The sequence below is a fragment of the Pelophylax lessonae genome, assembly GCF_965119305.1.
Source record: "Pelophylax lessonae genome assembly, chromosome: 3".
NCBI classification, from domain to species: domain Eukaryota; kingdom Metazoa; phylum Chordata; class Amphibia; order Anura; family Ranidae; genus Pelophylax; species Pelophylax lessonae.
Window position 1 is genome coordinate 25,835,750 of NC_138770.1, and position 21,369 is coordinate 25,857,118.

Genomic DNA, 21,369 nt, shown 5'->3' on the forward strand with positions numbered 1-21,369 from the left:
CTGATTATCACCGCCCCCGGAACACCTGCAACTATTGGGGGGGGGGGTCTATTATTTAAGATCTATAGGCTGTTGTGGTCATTGTAATGATTAAGCACAAGATGTATGTGTGAAACACGTCTACGTGACCCTATGTTGGTGTCTTTGGTGTCATCACTTTGGAAATTAAAGGCAACTGGAATTCCTGGATGTGCGGCCGTTTCTTTTCTTACAAGGCTAGGCAGTGAAACTTAATTAAAAAACTTCAACTAGACACACCCTTAGGGGCTGTCCCTTCAGACATTACTCCAGACACATAGAGCTTACTAATCAGTTTCTTGCTGCATAGCTTAGGAGTAGGACCTAGGTTCCCTGCTGGGACTCCGGTCTCAGTTTTTTATTTTCTTTGAGAAATGTTTATGTTTATTTTTCCTTTACTCACTATCGCTAGCTAGTGTCAGGGGCATCCTCCTGGTGAACTACAAGTGACAGCACTGGATTATCTAGATCCTTATGGTACCCCAGCCTGGCCAACGAGCGTGTGCAGGTTGTGTTCAGGCGCAGGCCTCGCCACGAAGGTGCCCCGACAGAGGGGACGAGCCTGCGAAGAGCACCTTCACCGGGACACATCAACCTGGAACGCCCTGAGTTGCAGCGTACCCCTCTTGGCTGACATCACCCCCATTCAGTGTGGGAGGCGAGCTGTATTGGAGCGGAGCCTGCGTTCCATGGTATGGTGAGTGATGCTATGCCCCCTGTGTCCCTGGGACAGTCATGTGTGGGGAAAATGTGGGCCCTCTTCTGGGGATGTCAGAGCTGCGGTCTCTGTAAGATCTCCCTGGCTGGTCAGCCTAGACCCTGCCTCCCTGCTCCATGTGGGGGCGATCTAGCGGCGTCCTAAGTATGGGGGGGTGTATAGCTCATACCTTGTCCTGGGGAGTTTCCTGTGGTGGATTCCCACGGTGGCCTGGTTCCCTGGGCTCTTGATTGCTGGCGCTGTTTTTGGCCGCTATTTTGGGTGTGGGCAGCCTGGCTGAAATCAATGTAAGGGCAGCAGCCATTTTGTGCCTTGCTGTGTGTTGGCGCCGTTTTCTGGCGCCATCTTGGATTTGGGCAGGCCGTATTGTGAGGGCCGTAGCCATTTTCCCTGTGTTTCTCCTATACTTTCTATTGGCACCATGTTTGTGTGGCTCAGGGCAGTTTGGCCTCTAGTGATGTTTGGTCACTTCCTCCTGCCATTTTCACTTGCTGCAAGACAAGCATGGAGAGCGGTTGCTGAATTTTTCAGGCACAGTAAGGGGGTCTTTTGGGTCATTCCTTCAGACACATTTAGCTTAATCAGTTTAATTACTTCTTAAAGGGGGACTCCAGTGGCAGCGCGGGATAGCAGTGCGGGCCGCTACCACGGATTTAAAGGGCCAGCGTTCCTTTTTTTATTTCTTTGCCAACATGAAGTCCCAGAGTGACAATTTACCCACTGATCTTGTGTGTGCATCTGGGACATCTATGTCACCTTCCCTAGCCTCCTTGTCTGCAGCCATTGAAACTTTGGCGCCCAAAGTTGATCTTGTCATGTCACAAGTTAATATTCAAAAACGGTCTATGCCCTCTCAGTCTTCTGATTCAGAGCCTGATGTGGTTGCCATGGACACTGCCCTCCCTGAGGGATCCCTGTCCTCCAACTTGGATGGTGAGAACAATGATTCCTCCTCCGCTGCTGCATGGGGAACCCATTTTGGTTGAAGCACTGGTTCGCTCAGTCAGGGAGACTTTGAATATTGATGATGAGCCCACCCAGTCAGGAAGGGGGTTGTCTTTGGCTCCCGGAAAGCCCAGAAGTCGGGTCAGGTTTTCCCCTGCCCCGAGGTGTTTCACGATATTGTGAATGAACAGTGGCGGCGCATTAAGCACATGCTGGCAGTGCCTAATCGTTTTCAATGCCGTTACCCCTTTTCGGACCCAGTTTTCAATCGCTGGACAGTGTCTCCTAAGGTGGACCACACTGTTTCCAGGTTGAATAAATCCATGGTGGTGCCCGTGGAGGACTCCCCGGTGTTTAAAGACCCGATGGACAGGTGCATGGAATCACTTTCCCGCCACCTGTACTTGTTGGCGGCCTCGCTCCTCAAGCCGGTGTTCGCTCCTGTACTGGTTTCACAGACAGTTACAGAATGGATCAAGGTGCCTAAGAGCAACTTGCTGGCTGAGTCGGTTCCCCCGACTCTCATTGAGCTCACGGATCAAATGGCCCAGGCCTTTGTGTATCTGTGCAACACGGCCCTGGACGAGTCTCCTCTGGTCGGAAGAGTTTCTGCAGTGGGGATTGCACTCCGCCACATGGTGTGGCTTAAGAGCTGGTCGGCGGACCATGCTTCTAAGAAGACCAAGTCTGATCTCCCCTATTTGGGGGAATGCCTTTTTGGAGACTCCTTGGATGAGATGATCAAGGGTCTCGCAGGGGGTAAGAGTACTCTTCTCCTCCAATCCGTGAAGGGTAAGGCACCCCGAGATAAGTGGGGACCTTCCTTTAAGGCTCACCGGGGGCTTTTTCGTGCCTGAGGGGCGCAGGAAAAAGGTACACCATTCAGACTCTCCGGAGAGGACGAGCCGGATGGGCCAGAGACTAGCCAGTCTGGCTCTGCAGATGATTCCTCCTCTGCATGAAGGGAAACCCTCACCCGATTCGGGTATCTGGACGATTTCCTGTTGAGAGCGGGTTATCACCCGACCCTGTTGGGCGATCTGTCGATCCTTCTCACCGATCTCTGTCCTGGAGCTCATGGCGTTCATTCTCTGTTTGCTCCTTTGGGCGCCTCGGCTGCACGGTCTCCCAGTTCGAGTACAGTCCAACAATGCCAAGGCTGTGGCTTACGTCGATCATCAAGGGGGCACCAGGAGTGCCTGGCTGGCCCAGGAAGTGGCTGAAATTCTGACTTGGGCCGAGGCACTCATTCCAGCTCTCTCCGCTGTTCACATTCCTGGAGTGGAGAACTGGCAGGCGGACTATCTGAGTCGTCAGTCCTTGGATCAGGGGGAAGGGTCCCTGCATCCAGAGGTGTTCGGATCCCAGTGGGGGACAGCGGAAGTGGATCTGTTTGCGTCTCGTCTGAACAGAAAGGTTGAAAGGTTTGTGGCCAGGGCTCGAGATCCTCTGGCGCGTTGGTTGTGCCTTGGCACTGGTATTTGCTGCTTTTTGTGCCTTTCCTCCGATTCAACTGTTGTCAGAGTTCCTCCGCAGATTGGCGTTGGAAGAGGAGCAGGTAATTCGGGTGGCCCCAGACTGGCCTCGCCGGTCTTCGTACACAGACCTTGTAAAGATGGTTGTCGAGCCTATGTGGTGGCTGCCTCTGAGGGAATATCTGCTGTCTCAGGGGCTGGTCTTCCATCCTGCTTTCTGGTCTCTGGCTTTAACGGCTTGAGAGTCAGAGGTTTCTCCGATGCGGTGATTCCTGCCTTGCTGAGCGCTCTGAAGGCTGTCTCCAGGAAGAGTTATCGTACCTGGAAGGCATTCTTTGCCTGGTGTGAGTCGCAGGGGTTACATCCTCGCTCATTTTCGGTGGCAGGGGTATTGGCTTTCTTGCAGAAAGGAGTGGACCAACGTTTGGCGTTTTAAAGGTCAGGTGTCAGCCTTGGCCGTTTACTTCCAGCGTTCCTTGGCAACTAATTCACTTATTCGCACCTTTATTCAAGGGGTGCCTCATCTGGCTCTTCCTAGGAGATCCCCTTTGCCTCCGTGGGATCTGAATATGGTTTTGTCCGTTTTGCAATGACCCCCTTTGAAAATATCAGAGAAATCTCTCCGCCTGTGTTTTCCCAGAACGTTGCTTTTCTGGTGGCTATTACCTCTGCTCGCAGTGTGTCTGAGTTGGCGGCTCTGTCCTGCCGTTTGCCTTATCTGGTCGTTCATGGAGATGAGGTAGTTCTGCGATCCAGCCAATCCTTTCTCCCTAAGGTGGTGTCTGCCTTCCACCTCAATGAGGTTATCGTTTTGCCTTCGCTTTGTGCAAAGCCCTAGCATCCCAAGGAATTTGCTTTGCATTCGCTGGATGTGGTCCGGGCAATCAGGGTTTACCTGTTAGCCACGGACTCTTTTAGGTAGTCTGATTCCCTGTTTGTCCTTCCTGAGGGACCTCGTAAGGGTTTGACGCAGCAACCATTTCCAAATGGATCAGACAGACTATTGTGCAGGCCTATTCACTGAAGGGTCAGGTTCCTCCTTTCCCTGTGAGGGCATTCTACTACAGTTATGAGTGGCTCTTGGGCTTTTCGCCATCAGGCTTCTGTGGCTCAGGTGTGTAAAGCTGCGACCTGGTCGTCTGTGCACACTTTTACCAAATTCTACAAGATTGACGTGATGGCATCCTCGGATGCTTCCTTTGAGTTTTACAGGCTGCGGTTTGTTGAAGAGACTTGCTTTTCTCTTCCTGGGGAAAAGTTTTGTTTCTTAGGTTAGCTCCTGTTGGTTGAGCTTCTGTTGCCCTGTTGGCTACGTTTTTTTCTGGCCTTGTGGACACGTTACTGTTTTGTTGGTTGCATTTGTTCCCACCCATTAACATCTACACTGCTTTGGGACATCCCAATTGTGATGAATCTAGGAGGACTTAAGAGAAAATAGAATTTTTGTAAGAACTTACCGTAAACTTATTTTCTCTGAGTCCTCTGACAGACGCAGCCCCCGCCCCTCTATTTTGGGGTTGGTTGTATTTCCTGTACTGCTTGCTACGAAACTGATTAGTAAGCTCTATGTGTCTGGGGTAATGTCTGAAGGGACAGCCACTAAGGGTGTGTCTAGCTAAAGTTTCTTTAATGAAGTTTCACTACCTAGCCTGCTCATGCAGAGGGCACCATTGTTGCATTATTTATATAGGATATTCTGTATATGTATGTGTATAAATATATACAGGGAGTGCAGAATTATTAGGCAAATGAGTATTTTTGAGGATTAATTTTATTATTGAACAACAACCATGTTCTCAATGAACCCAAAAAACTCATTAATATCAAAGCTGACTATTTTTGGAAGTAGTTTTTAGTTTGTTTTTAGTTTTAGCTATTTTAGGGGGATATCTGTGTGTGCAGGTGACTATTACTGTGCATAATTATTAGGCAACTTAACAAAAATCAAATATACACTATACCCATTTCAATTATTTATTTTTACCAGTGAAACCAATATAACACCTCAACATTCACAAATATACATTTCTGACATTCAAAAACAAATCAGTGACCAATATAGCCACCTTTCTTTGCAAGGACACTCAAAAGCCTGCCATCCATGGATTCTGTCAGTGTTTTGATCTGTTCACCATCAACATTGCGTGCAGCAGCAACCACAGCCTCCCAGACACTGTTCAGAGAGGTGAACTGTTTTCCCTCCTTGTAAATCTCACATTTGATGATGGACCACAGGTTCTCAATGGGGTTCAGATCAGGTGAACAAGGAGGCCATGTCATTAGCTTTTCTTCTTTTATACCCTTTCTTGCCAGCCACACTGTGGAGTACTTGGACGCGTGTGATGGAGCATTGTCCTGCATGAAAATCATGTTTTTCTTGAAGGATGCAGACTTCTTTCTGTACCACTGCTTGAAGAAGGTGTCTTCCAGAAACTGGCAGTAGGACTGGGAGTTGAGCTTGACTCCATCCTCAACCCGAAAAGGCCCCACAAGCTCATCTTTGATGATACCAGCCCAAACCAGTACTCCACCTCCACCTTGCTGGCGTCTGAGTCGTACTGGAGCTCTCTGCCCTTTACCAATCCAGCCACGGGCCCATCCATCTGGCCCATCAAGACTCACTCTCATTTCATCAGTCCATAAAACCTTTGAAAAATCAGTCTTGAGATATTTCTTGGCCCAGTCTTGACGTTTCAGCTTGTGTGTCTTGTTCAGTGGTGGTCTTCTTTCAGCCTTTCTTACCTTGGCCATGTCTCTGAGTATTGCACACCTTGTGCTTTTGGGCACTCCAGTGATGTTGCAGCTCTGAAATATGGCCAAACTGGTGGCAAGTGGCATCTTGGCAGCTGCACGCTTGACTTTTCTCAGTTCATGGGCTGTTATTTTGCACCTTGGTTTTTCCACACGCTTCTTGCGACCCTGTTGACTATTTTGAATGAAATGCTTGATTGTTCGATGATCACGCTTCAGAAGCTTTGCAATTTTAAGAGTGCTGCATCCCTCTGCAAGATATTAGACATATGCCGGTTTTCGGTAATTCGATATATCGCGGTATTGCATACCCACGGTATTGTTATTGTGGCATTTTTAAAATACCGAGTTTCTCTGTCAAGTCTGCCTGACTTTAGAATTGATACATTTCAGTGAGCTGGATGACTCATTCACTCACTCAATAGAAACAGCTCTGGTAATATGATCCTAGAGTGAGAGACTTAGCTCCTCCCTGTAACCAATCAGACGGCACACACCCACATGCTTCTTTCCCGGGCTCAGAGAGACACAGTGCCTTCTACAAGCAAGTCTCTGCAAGTAATTTTACCATATACTGTCACTAGATAGATAGGAGAGATAGATAGATAGAGAGAGAGAGAGAGATGGAGAGATAGAGAGATGGAGAGATAGATAGGAGAGATAGATAGATATACATACACAGGCCTAGCAGCCCACATTACATTATTATATAGTCATCAAGCAGTGTCTGGCCTACCTGGTGATGACTGGTCCTGGTGCTCGGCTCCGATCCGATGGCCTGGTCATTAAGAGGGCAAATCCTTGCGGTCCAGAAGTGGTTAAACCTGCAGGAGGAGCGGTGTTTTTATTTGGAAATTACTTTACTATTGCTTTAGGCCTGATTCACATGATACGGTCCTGCAGGGTTTAACCACTTCTGGACCGCAAGGATTTAGCCCCTAATGACCAGGCTATCAGATCGGAGCCGAGCGCCAGGACCAGTCATCACCAGGTAGGCCAGACACTGCTTGATGGATTATTTTAGGCCTGGTTCACAGAGTTTGTACTGACTGACTATATAATAATGTGCAAAAGTGAACCAAAGTCCCTAAATTCAGCAATGAAATTGAAGTGAGGTAGAAATTTAATAATTTAGGTTTAATAATTGAATACCGTGATAATACCGTATACCGTGGCAAAACCCTAATCAATTAATCGCAGCATGAAAATCTGATACCGTCACATGCCTACAAGATATCTCACTATTTTTCCCTTTTCTGAGCCTGTCAAGTCCTTCTTTTGACCCATTTTGCCCAAGGAAAGGAAGTTGCCTAATAATTATGCACACCTGATATAGGGTGTTGATGTCATTAGACCACACCCCTTCTCATTACAGAGATGCACATCACCTAATATGCCTAATTGGTAGTAGGCTTTCGAGCCTATACAGCTTGGAGTAAGACAACATGCATAAAGAGGATGATGTGGTCAAAATATTAATTTGCCTAATAATTCTGCACTCCCTGTATATATATATATATATATATATATATATATATATACACATACACATAGTCTTTTTAATGTGAACATAGGTTTGTGGATTATGGCCTAATACAGCTGGAAGGCAAGTTGCACTTTACATATCAGAAGACTAAAGACTGCTATTTACTCTGTTGGATTTTGTCATCTGTTGCAAATATCTTTATTCTTTTGTGAAGTCTCAATAAATGCATCTCTCTGGAAGAACTGGGTCGTTGCAAGAATAACTTGCATTATAGTAATAATTAATACCACTATTACGAATATATTATATCACTACATTATCACTACATTGGTGCCGTGACCCGGATCCGGATGTGGTTCCTAGAACACCTAGTCACCCTCTACCATTTACTAGTTACCTTGAGGGTTGAATTGTAAGATCCTCAGAGACAAAGCTGCCTGATGTGGGCGGAGTCCTGGCTTAGGGGAACCAATCTGCTGATGTCTAGTAATAATCTTTGTATTTCTATTTTAGTAGATGAACAGGAGATGAGGAAAACCTCAGAGGATTGTCTCACTTTGTCTCCAGACTGTCAAATAGAAGATGAGGACATCACACAGTATAGTCCAGAAGAAAACCCGGCTACCTCAAATGTCCATCCGGCACCACACAGTGTAGATGGACCATCGTATTCCTCTTACCCTGAGGAACCTCAGACTGTGAGGGACGGTGCCGGACCATCGTATTCCTCTTATCCTGTGGAACCTCAGGCTGTGAGGGACAGTGCCGGACCATCGTATTCCTCTTATCCTGAGGAACCTCAGACTGTGAGGGACGGTGCCGTCCTTCCAACAGATAAGGGGTTTTCCTGTAGTGAGTGCGGGAAGTGTTTCCATTTTAAAAGCCATCTTAATAAACATAAAATAACTCACATCAGGACAAAGCCGTATTCCTGTCCTGAGTGTGGGAAATGTTTTTCACAGAAGTCCTCTCTTTACACACATCAGAGATCTCACACGGGGGAAAAGCTATTTTCTTGTCCTGAGTGTGGGAAATGTTTTTCACAGAAGTCCTCTCTTTTCACACATCAGAGATCTCACACAGGGAAGAAGCCGTTTTCCTGTCCTGAGTGTGGGAAATGTTTTTCACGGAAGTATCATCTTCGCACACATCAGATATCTCACACGGGGGAAAAGCCGTTTTCCTGTCCTGAGTGTGGGAAATGTTTTTCACGAAAGTCTCATCTTCGCACACATCAGGGATCTCACACGGGGGAAAAGCCGTTTTCCTGTCCTGAGTGTGGGAAATGTTTTTCACTGAAGTCCCATCTTTACAGACATCAGAGATCTCACACGGGGGAAAAGCCGTTTTCCTGTCCTGAGTGTGAGAAATGTTTTTCACTGAAGTCCCATCTTTACAGACATCAAAGATTGCACACGGGGGAAAAGCAGTTTTCCTGTCCTGAGTGCGGCAAACGTTTTTCACGGAAGTCTCATCTTCACACACATCAGAGATCTCACACGGGGGAGAAGCCGCATTCCTGTCCTGAGTGTGGGAAATGTTTTTCACAGAAGTCCACTCTTTATACACATCAGAGATCTCACACGGGGGAGAAACTGTTTTCCTGTACTGAGTGTGGGAATTTTTTTTCACATATGTCCAGTCTTTACAAACATCAGAGATCTCACACGGGGGAGAAGCCGTATTGTTGTCCTGAGTGTGGAAAATGTTTTTCACAGAAGTCCAGTCTTTACACACATCAGAGATCTCACACAGGGGAGAAGCCGTATTGTTGTCCTGAGTGCGGGAAATGTTTTTCACAGAAATCCCATCTTTACATACATCAGAGATCTCACACGGGGGAGAAGCCGTATTCCTGTCCTAAGTGCCGGAAATGTTTTGCAAATAAGTCCACTCTTTCCAGACATCAAAGAACTCACACGGGGGAGAAGCCATCTTCTTGTCCTAAGTGAGGGAAATGTTTTTCACAGAAGTCCAATCTTTACATACATCAGAGATCTCACACGGGGGAGAAGCCGTATTCTTGTCCTGAGTGTTGGAAATGTTTTTCACAGAAGTCCAGTCTTTACACACCTCAGAGAACTAATGGGGGAGAAGCCATATTCCTGTCACTGAAGTCCTGTCTTCCTGTACATCAGGGATCCCACACAACCCTTGCGGTGTATGAGTGCCTTGAGTGCGGAAAATGTCTTCTATATGAATGTTGGTGGACATGTGGGGAAGAAGCACACCCTGATATACACCTCAGATATACTCCATGGCTGATCTTCATGATGTAAGAAACAGTTGATAAGGAGATCAGAGATCACCAAAGACATGGATGAAGTGTTGTACCGTGTTGGCTTTTCATTGGCTGAGTAAAGTTTGGGGTGTAGAGTGGTAAGTAGAGCCGTGATATGAAGGAATGCCCTTCAGAATGTCTTGCTTGTCTGTGTGACAGTTACTGATAATGATATAGCGGGTTAAAGAGCTAGAAGCTGTGAGATCCCATATATCTTTATCAGTAAACTTTACACAGACAAGACAGAGATTCTGAAGTTGATGTCCTTTATTTCAAGGCTCTACTTACCAGTGGTGACCCCAAAGCATGTCTTTCTGTCTTCAGTCTATCCTTCTCCCATCCCCCAACAGGAGGGAAGGAGAACTTGGAGATAAACTAGGTGAGAACTTTGCTCCTGTGTGGGTTTGGGTGGTTTGGCAGAATGCGGCACGAGAGGTAACACCGCTTGTCTTTATATTTCTACATATCTTGTCTGGGTGGAGGGTATTGGTTGGAAAATATTTATACTGTTTGATTTTCTGTAAATAATTTCTGTTTTCCCTTTGAAGGGAGATATTATGTGTGGTTTGATGAAGGGATTGGCTCAATAGTTACCACTTCACTTACATGTTTATTTTTTTAAAATAGATGAACAAATATGACACGCATTCATTCATCCATGACAAATGTTGGTCTTATTTTATTTAATTCAGTGATTTTCTATGATCATTGGGTCCATCTAGTGGCCATAATGCGGCATTGAACTATTTTTCCTGATTGAGGTATTTTGGAACTAATACCTCATTATGGCCACTAGTTGGAGCTGACGATTATAAGAAATCACTGTGTTTATTAGAATACAGCCAGAATTTGTCACGGCTGGACACATGCTTGTCACACTCACCCAACATATTCTTTGCATAGACCCCTTAGTTTCCTGTGTCGGGGGGGGGGGGGCATACTAATCCCTGAGATCACACCCATGTATTTATGAGTACAGTACACATTGAAGGACATAAATACCAGAGCTGTGTTTGCATTATTTTTTCACACATCGTAAAATGCAGATTTTGGGCCTGAAGATTAGATAAAACCCCCCAAACATATATTTTCTGAAAGCAGAGGCCCTGGAGAATAAAATGGTGGTAATTGTTAAGGTGTTCCTCGTACACAAATGTCACCTTCATATCCGGGTTTATTTTTTTCCTCTCCCCCATTTTCTATGGTGTGATCTTTTCTACAATACTTTGTTATAATAATGTAACACATTGTGTATTATATTGTACACAAATTATTACTGACTCCGCCTCCACATTCCAGACAAGTCATTTTCCTGTCCAATTGGATTTTTTCTTCTTTTACTATTTTATTGATTTATTTCTGCACTCTTGTTTAAAATTAAAATTATAATAAAAAATATAATAAATTAAATAATGTAATTGTGTGTGTCGGTGCAATGATGACAAACTTCAGTATCCAGAAACGTCTGGTAGGTGACACTTCCATATACAGCCCAAGGAAGTGACAAGGAGCCCCTAGGAACCTTTGGAGGAACCCTGGCTGAGAGAGGCTGGACTAGGCAGTCATATATTATTATTATACAGGATTTATAAAGCGCCAACAGTTTGCGCAGGCTCTACAATGTTAGGGCAAACAGAACAATTACAATAAAATTCAATACAGGAGGAATCGGAGGGTCCTGCTCTTTAGAGCTTACAATCTAGGAGAGAGGGTCAAGTGATACAAAAGGTAATAACTGTGGGGGATGGGCTGATGGAGAAAATAAAAGTACATTTGTTAGGTGGGGGCAGAATAGGCTTCTCTGAAGAGATGGGTTTTCAGGGAACACCTAAAGGTGGATAGAGTAAGAGATAATGAGACAGATTAGGGAAGGGAGTTCCATAGGAGAGGCTCGGGAGAAGTCCTGGAGGTGACAAGGGAACTAGAAAGCAGGAGATATTGGGAAGATTGAAGAGGATGATTTGGTTGGAATATTGAGACCAGGTTAGTGATGTAGCTGGAGGCCGAGTTGTGGATGACTTTGTAAGTTACCGTTAGTATTTCTAATTTAAATTTGTTGGGTGAGTGGCAGCCAATGGAGGGATTGGCAGAGAGAAGTAGCAGATGCTGAGCCATTTGTAAGGTGGAGGAGTCGGGCAGAAGCATTCATTAGGGACTGAAGGGGGGATAGCATATGTAAAGGTAAGCCAATGAGGAGGGAGTTGCAGTAGTCGAGGCGAGAGATAATCAGGGAGTAGGGATGGGCAACTGGTTCGGGAAGGGCATAAGTTTGGCTTGAACATCGTCTGGGTGTTCAACGAACACCCGAAATTTCTCTGTGCATGTTTTTCTTTTTTTATTATTATTTTTTTCATTTTTGATATTATCAATGCAAATTTTTTTTTTTTTTTTACAAAATATAGTTTTTAAAGGACCAGTGATTTAAATCATGGTTTAAGTGAAAAAAAAAAAGAAAAAAATCCTTTAAATACAGAGCCTGGGGAATCCCTTTAGTCTGCCTGTAAAGTGGTGTATCTGTACTGTGTATAGAACCTGCTGCAGCAAAGCTGACATTTATAAAGAAAAAAATTACATTTAAATTGATTTTCCCGGCCATTGCAATAGAAATAATAAAAAAAAAAAAACAATGTGGGGGTCCCCCCTCGGTCCATACCAGGCCCTTTGAAATCCCCACAATCATTCTCTGTGACTTCAACATCTCTGTTACAAAAAAACACTTCTGCTACTTCTAAATTTTTTTAGTCTAATCTCCTCATTTGGCCTGAAGCAATGGATACACAATGGATAGAGGCTTCTACTCACTCTGGTGGCAACACCCTCATCCTTGTATTCTCCCACCTATGCACTCCATGCATCCTCTCCAACAACCCTCTCCCTCTCTCTAAACACCACTAGGGATGGGCGAACATTTTGGACGGAGCATAACTTCAGCCCGAAATGGCCCCTTCAGATGTTCGCAAAACACCCAAATTTGTGTGCTCTGCATTTCTTCTATTTATTTTACTATTTACATCCCACTGAGTGCACAGTCAATAGGTTGTTTAGAAGCGAGGCCGGGAAACCGGCCACGGCGTCCTTTACAACAAAGAGTCTTCAGCTCTCAGCGGGCTTCCCTGCAAACAGCTGAATGTAAAAATAATTATTGTTGGCAGAGAAAATAAAAAATGGGGAAAAAACGGCGTGGTGCCCCCACCGTCTATACAAGACCCCATCCATACCAGGCCAAAAAAAGGCTGCATGCTTGGACAAGGGTCTGGTATAGATTTTGAGGGGAAGCCCCATGACAATTTTTTTTTAAAAGAAATGGTGTATCTTCCCCCCCCAAAATCCATATTAGACCCTTATCCAAGCATGCAGCCTGGTAGGCCAGGACAGAGGACAAGTGAGTGCCCCCCAAACCATACCAGGCCACATGCCCTCAACATGGGGGGGGGGTGCTTTGGGGCAGGGGGGTCTGCAGGGGGCTTATCGGAATTTGGAAGCCCCCTTGAAAAAGGGGGCCCCCAGATCCTGGCCCTCATTTACCAAAAATGGGGGTTGCCTTTGGAGCTACTTAAAGTATTAGTGGTTGCCATCATCCCTAATGTATATACTAGAGCAGAGTTGTGTTGGTTCCTCAAACCAAAGAGATAGGATTGTGTAGGCAGGTAACTTTTTTTTTAAACAAAATAATTTATTGTGCAAATAACAGAAATTGGAGAAGACAATCAAACAATATTATAGACTAGTGACAAACATTAGCGGTATAGCCGCTTGGTTTCCATTGTTTACTGTGAAGACATCCGGACTGAGGATTTGAGTGAAAGAAATGGTTTCCGACGCATTTCGGCTATAGGAAAAAGCCTTTTTCAAGGATATCACCAATATTTCTAAAAAAGTGAACAAATCTGAAATTAGTGACATTGTAATAAACTTGTGATATCTTATAGACAATTTAAAAAAAAAATTATAGTTCACAAGATATTTGTAGCTTCATAAACACTCCCCAGTGTACCTTGCTGTGCTTTAGGTGGAGAAATGTGGAGCTGGTTCCCCCCACTGCACCCCCGTATTGCAGCGAGATCCTGAGTGTTGGCGTGGGCCTGTAATGCATAGACTAGGTTGGTAACCGAGTACTTATGTGCATTATCAAGGTATATGTCCGGATGTCTTCACAGTAAACAACTGAATCACCTTTTCTGCATAAAGTAATATGGAAACCAAGCGGCTATACGCTAATGTTTGTCACTAGTCTATAATATTGTTTGATTGTCTTCTCCAATTTCTGTTATTTGCACAATAAATTATTTTGTTTTAAAAAAAAGTTACCTGCCTACACAATCCCATCTCTTTGGTTTGAGGAACCAACACAACTCTGCTCTAGTATTTACCAAAAATGTGTCAAAAATAAAGACATGAGCCAGTTTTTGACAGTTACTTTAATAAAAAAAAAACACAAAAACAATGTCCCCTGATGTAGATCCATCGTCAATCACAACGACCGATGCACCGCCGACCCAAAATAAATAACCTCCGCCCAAGAGGAAGGCTGACTGTCGAATGCCTGCTCCGCCGGGTGACAGTTTTTAAATGGGTAAGGGGCAGAGCCACCTGGTGATGTCACTTGGTGACCCTGCCTCATATGATGTCACCAATCCAGCATGCACCAGTCTGTTACATCACAAGGGGGCGGGCCACCAGATGATGTCACCAGGTGGCCCTGCTCCTTACCATTTTAAAAACTGTCAGACTGTCATTCCTTGAGGGTGGAGTGTTTTTTGGGGGGATCCAGAGGTGCAGTGGGCCTCGTGAATGACGATGGATCTACATCGAGGGACATTGTTTTTTTTTATTTTTTCTATAAAAGGAATTGTGAAAAATGGGTCTTAGCCTCATTTATTTTTACAATGTACCCCAAACTCATTCACATAGGGAGTGGAATCTGGGGGCCCCCTTGTTAAAGGGGGCTCCATTATTCTGATAAGCCCCCCTGCCTGCAGACCCCCACAACCACAGGCCAAGGTTGTGGGGAAGAGGCCCTTGTCCCTATCAATATAGGGACAAGGTGCTTTGGGGCGTACCCCCCATGTTGAGGGCATGTGGCCTGGTAGGATTCAGGGGGGGCACTCACTCGTCCCCCCCTTTCCTGGCCTGCCAGGCTGCATGCTCGGATGAGGGTCAGTTATAGATTTTGGGGGGACCTCATGCCATTTGTTTTTTTACATTTTGGCATGGATTTCCCCTTAAAATTCATGTCAGACCCAAAGGGCCTGGTATGGATTTTGGGGGACCCCACGCCGATTTTTCCCCAATTTTTTTCTTGCCGGCAATTCTTTTTTTTTTACATTCTGGGGAAGCCCACTGACAGCTCAAGACTCATTCGTTGTTAAGGACGCAGCGGCCGGCTTCCCAGTCTCCCTTCTTAACAACCTATTGACTGTGCGCTCGGCGGGATGTAAATAGTAAAAAAATGAAAACACTGAATGCACAGAAAATTTGGGTGATCGGTGAAGTTATCCTCGGCCCAAACCGCTCGCCCATCCCTAGTGGTGTTTGGAGGGAGGGAGAGGATTGTTGGAGAGGATGCATGGAGGGCATAGGTGGGAGAATACAAGGCTGAGGGTGTTGTCACCAGAGTGAGTAGAAGCCTCTATCCATTGTGTACCCATTTCTTCAGGCCAAATGAGGAGGTTAGACTGAGAAGTTTGGAAGTAGTAGAAGTGTTCGTAGTAACAGGGATGATGAAGTCGCTGAGAATGATTGTGGGGATTTCAGAAGAGAGAAAGTAGGGTAGCCAAGCAGAGAAGTCATCAAGGAAAGTTAATACCGGTCCAGCGGGCGGATAGATCACAGCAATTCTAGAGGAGATTGGAGAAAATAGACGTACAGTGAGCTTCAAATGATGAGAGGGAGGAGAGTGGAGAACCTGGAAGGTGCTCTGTGAGGATAGGAGGATTCCCACTCCACCTCCCTTGTGTTCCCTAGGTCCAGATTTACACCTACTTCATTCATCTTATGGTGTTTATCAATAAATTACCTAAACTGATCCATGTGCAAATTCATATACAGCATAAAGTGCTTTGTGCTCAAGATGCTGTTCCCTGCAGATCCACAGCTTCCACTTTACACCTACTTCGTTAATCTTATAATATTTTCTTTACAATAAAAACCTGTGCAAATTCATCTAAATATACAATATTTTTTGCTCAACATAGTGTTCTCTGCAAGTCCACTGCTTCCACTTTGCATCTACTTCAACAAAGTTCTGTTGCTCCAAAAAAGTTTGCAACTTAATAAAAAGTTGATAAGGTGTGAAAGTTCTCCGTGCTCCAAACTGTGCCAGCTGTAGTGTAGCCACGCCTTCTTCCACCTCTTACACACGTGATGGTGAGGGCGCCCCCTTAGTAGTGCTTCCCCACTCACCAGAGCAATATGACTCCCAGCTTTTCAGCTACCAGAGTCACAAACATCCTTCACACTCTCCTTACCTCCGATGGCAAAGGAACTGGATCCTCCTCGCTCACTCCTGCAAGTCTGCTGCGCTTTCTGTCAGTCTCCCTCCTAGACTCGGCTTCCTCCTCCGACCGCTGTTCCAGCAGGAGCTCCGCCTCTTCATACACACTCAGGGAGGAGAGAAAGGGGAAGCATATACAGTACATACACACACAGCACAAGGACGTGTTCACACTACCAGACGTTTCTCAGGGCTGCAGTTCCTCTGAGCTCCACAAGGTGGTGATCTCACTTCTACCCAGACAGGAAGTCTCTATGGAATACAGACAGGAAGTCTCTATGGAATGCAGACAGGAAGTGATGTCAGATTCTGACAGGACATTCCATTTGGTAGGACAGAAAGAGAAGACAATGCAGGAATTGGCGCGGCAGAGGAGGTAATACGTAGATTAACCCCTTCAGGGGGACCAGTTGATGAATAATATATCTTGCTGTATAAAGCTGGCCATTTTATCATTCAGCCAGAGTGATGAGTGAAAAAAAACTGAAGCGATTCCCCCATCCTTACCTAGGAGGGGGATGGGGGGGATCCTCCTGGCTGCACTATTGTATTCTGGCAATGGAGGGCGCTCCTCCGCTCTCAGAATACACAGATCAGTGATGAAGCTATTGGCTGCACCTGCTGATCGAGTGACTTTTATCCGGCAGTGACCACACATGGATGGAAATGTGACCGATCCCTGCTGAACCAGCTGAATTTCCATGTATCTATGGTCACCTCCCCTCCCCCTCATCGCCTTCATTATGTAAGTCATGCTGAGATAATCTCCCATTGGCTGAGCAATATTCTCATTTGTCTCTGAGCTCCTTCTTGCTATTCCTCGTCCTGCCTGTTGTTTCCTTGGATTGATTTTCTGTGTAGTGACCCCGGCTTCATCTCTTGGATGCGCTCGTCTGTTGCTTGTCCTGACCTTTATCTTGATTCCTGGATCTCCTCCTCATCTCTCCTCCATATCCTCTTACACAGCTTTTCTCCACCCCTGCGGTGACCCTGGGGGGTGGAAAGTTGGCACCAGCATGCAGCAAAATCCATCCCCACCATTAGGAGCTCTGGATGAAATTGTCTGCTATTTACACTCCGTTCCTCCGCACGTCACCTGCTCACATGAGAGATTACTTTCACACATTCCTGACAGATCTCTGTATAGTAAAGGTCAAAGTTCACTCTTCATTTTAGGAGAAGTAGGAGGCACCCGAGAACAATTATTTGGTTAGCACAGGAGCCTCATATAGAGGACCCCTCAAATCTCCCCATCTAAATGTCCCTCCATTCAGAGTCTATATGTCCTATGACATCACACTGACCTCACAGCTCCTCCCCCAATGTCCATCCATCTGGCTTTTTTTTTTCTCATGCTCTTAGGATGTGGGCAGACCCTTGGCATCCTCACTAGCAAAGTGGGTCTGTTGGTCCTGCATTGTATGTAATGATGTCAGAATGCCTGCAACAAACTTTTACCCTGCGTAGTGTGGGGGTCCTGTGTGGGTAAATTATACCTCAGTCTGAGGTGGGGCTTTAATCAAATGGAAACCTGAATGGTGAGGTGAGGAGGATTCTGGGAATTTCATTTGATTTTACTATTTGTGTTCAGATCTAGAGTTTTCCTCCTGTGAGGTCTGGAGATCATATGACCATCACATTGCCTCCACCTCCCTCCCTGATAGAATAGAGAAATACAAAGAAGATTCTGGAAGTCACCAGAGAGATCATGGAGGAGAGGTGAGCGGTGCTGGGAATTCTGGGACATTATCCAGTAACAGACAAGGGATGTGTCTGGATGGTGACTGTATCATTGTGTGTGTCAGGTTCCTATAAGGTGTCAGGATGTCACTGTCTATTTCTCCATGGAGGAGTGGGAGTATTTAGAAGGACACAAGGATCTCTACAAGGACGTCATGATGGAGAATCAGCCGCCCCTCACATCACCGGGTAAGAGGAGACTTTATTGTAAAGGAGAGAGCAGTACGGAGGCTCCACCTAGATCCCCCATCATCTGATAAACACATAGAAACAATGTATTCAGTCAGTGTGTGTGTTTCCTACAGATGGATCCAGTAATGGGAACCCACCAGAGAGATGTCCCCGTCCTCTGTATTCCCGGGATTCCACACAGGAAGGTCACACCATCCCCCACCATCATCAGGTAGATGAGGAACAATCTCTGATAGTATCATTAGGATCTGTACATTATCTGCATTGTTACCATTGATGTCATTTTTATTATATATTCAGAGTGGAAACCTGAGAGATTCTAAAGTTGAGGTTAAAGAAGAGATAAAAGAGGAGGATGATGAGGATGGGGTGATGGAGGAGTCGGAGTTTCTAAAGGAACACAAAGATCTGTACCAGGACACCATGGAGGAGTCATCCAGCTACAGAAACCCACCAGAGAGATGTCCCCGTCCTCTGTATTCCCGGGATTCCACACAGGAAGGTCACACCATCCCTCACCATCATCAGGTAGATGACTGACAATTATTGGTAGTTCTGATTTATACACAGTATGTTTGTTACAATGAATGTTTTATTATATATTTAGAGTGGAATCCTCGGGGATGATAATATTGATGTTAAAGAAGAGTATAAAGAGGAGGATGAGGAGTATGGAGTGATGGAGGAGTTTTCAGAAGGACACAAGGATATGATGGAGCCACCTAATACCAGGAACCCACCAGAGAGATGTCCCCGTCCTCTGTATTCCCGGGATTCCACACAGGAAGGTCACACCATCCCTCACTGTTACAAGGTTGGTGGAGCAGACTGAGAATCTAGAACATGGACTCATGGAGATGATGTGTGGATTTTTTAAGTGACCTTATAGTTTTCTGATGATATTTTCTCTCATTTTCTTGGTTTAGAGTGGAGATCCAATTGATATGAAAGTTGAGATTAAAACAGAAGAAGAAGAGAGGTATGTGAGGGATGATCAGCAGTCTATGGAGGAGGATGGAATAACGGGGACATTTATAGAGGAGGACACTCCTACAGAGATCAGCACAGGTGGATCATTAACACTAAATACATTCCTCCACCCATACTGCTCACTGATTGGTCCAGAGTAGGGCGGGGACTGGGTGATATCATCCTGTAATCCCCTGGTCACTTTCCTGAGCTGTGTTCCCAGTCCTGTATTCCTGTATTTCTCTCGGATAATCTTCCTTCTCTGTGCTGCAGACACAATTTATGTCTCTAGACTGGATTTATGGAGATTCTGGGTTTCAGCTGGAAGCGTAATGTTGATTTTCACCATAGGAGTTACCAGAGCTAGGCACCTGGGGTATGTTCTTCGGGTTTTCTGCCCCATGCCTGGGTCTAGTAAGATCTCTGACAGAACAATTCTCCCGGGGTTACTTGCTCTGTTATTTGCTGGCTGTGTCGGGTGGAGGGATATGTCTGTATAGTCTCACACCCAAGTCACTGAGTGCAGTCTCAGGAGATGGGAGGCAGCGGTGTGGGACCTCTGCAACTTGTCTCATGTGAACATTTAGAGTGGGTGTAAACCCTCCATATACCCAGTGAAATGATTGGCCTCAGGGGATACACAGAGATGAAACTGTAACGCTTCTGCGTTTCTTATATGGTGTGGATTTTCAGCTGCAGAAATAGTTCCACGTCAGTAGTCATGTAAGAGATATGCTGAGATACCATTCCCAACCTCAATGACTCATCATGTGTGGAAGGTCTTATTTCAGCCAGTAAATACACACAATTAGCAAGCTGGTTCCTAGTGTGACTTTATGTATGTGGTAACACAATGATGAGGGTTTGAGGGATAGGTTGAGTGAAGGTGGTAGGTGATAGACACTTGAAGGTGAGACAGTAGCAGATGGATGCAGGAAGGTTTAGCAGTCATGTATGGTAGCAGGTGGACATACAAGAGTGATCAACCCAGTGCAGGAAAGTAGCAGTAGCCTCAAGAGCTAGCAATCTAGTTATGCAGATGTGATAAACAGTCTTTACTATGCAGAGCTAGATAGTGTAAGCTTAGTATAAGTTTATAGAGAATTCCCCTGCGGGGTACTTAGCACTATTAGCGATACAGCCGAAGGGTGGTTCAGGAGAGGCGGATGATCCAGTAGCGGGATACAGGGATCAGCGCAGCGAGGTTCCGTCAGCGAGGTGAGCTTGCAAGCATGGAAGCTTCAAGCAAGGTTAGCATCCAGGTAAGGGTGTTTGAACGAACACATGTGAGTGAGAACCGGCGCTTTAAATAGCCATCTAGTCCGGCGCTGGGTGATGACAGCTCCAGTCTTAAAGGTGTATGCGCACCTTTCCAAAAGTAAATGGTGGGGCGCATACACTTGTGGAAAGTGTAATTTAGGGTACCAAAGGTACCGGAACATTACAATACCCCCCCCTTAAGGCCTGCTCCTGAAGGCCTCTGGAGCTGGTTTGTCTGGGTATCTCGCATGAAAATTGCGGATTAATCTAGGGGCATGTATTTCAGAGGTGTTTAGCCAGGTGTCGTCTTGGGGCCCATAGTTCTTCCATCTAACCAAGTACTGAAGTCTTCTTCTGTAGATACGAGAATCCAGAATCTCTTTTATCTCGTATTCTTGTCCACCTTCAACTTGTACAGGAGGGGGAGGTGGAATATTAGGCCTTATTCCTTGGTCCGGAACATGGGGTTTTAGTAGCGACACATGGAAAATGGGATGGATTTTTAGGTCCATTGGCAATGTAAGCTGCACTGCAGCTTTTCCAATAAGTTTCTTGATTGGGAAAGGTCCCAAGAACAGAGGTCCAAGCTTTTTGCTAGGGATCTCCAGTCTCAAGTTTTTTGTTGAGAGCCAAACGAGGTCCCCGATAGTATACTGTGGAGAAGGTCTTCTACGAAGATCATAGTACTTCTTTTGTTGACTGTGAGCGTGTGCAATGGTAGTATTTAGTAAACCCAGAGAATCCTTTATTTGGGTAAGATAGTCTGAGGCTACTGGGTTATTTGAAGGAAGGATGCGTGGAGGGAGAATAGAGGGATGGAACCCATAGTTCAAGTAGAACGGACTCTGCTTGGTTGTACTGTGGGTTGCGTTGTTGTAGGCAAATTCTGCCAGGGGGAGAAGATCCAACCAATCATCCTGTTGGTAAGAAGTGTAACAACGTAAATACTGCTCGATGCATTGGTTGACTCTTTCAGTCTGTCCGTTGGTCTGCGGATGGTAAGGAGAAGTGAGCTTCCGCTCAATCCGTAGTATGTGACAT

At 45.6% G+C, this 21,369-nt stretch overlaps 1 protein-coding gene across 1 annotated transcript in view; it reads left to right on the top strand.

Moving 5' to 3' along the window:
- LOC309549817 (uncharacterized protein) overlaps positions 1 to 21,369 on the top strand; it is a gene marked incomplete at its 5' end in the record, with an annotated part of 121,941 nt that overhangs the window by 66,402 nt on the left and 34,170 nt on the right. The window contains 2 exon segments of the mRNA XM_082250320.1: positions 8,380 to 9,342; positions 9,346 to 9,489. Coding sequence (XP_082106446.1) covers positions 8,380 to 9,342; positions 9,346 to 9,489 — 1,107 coding nt within the window.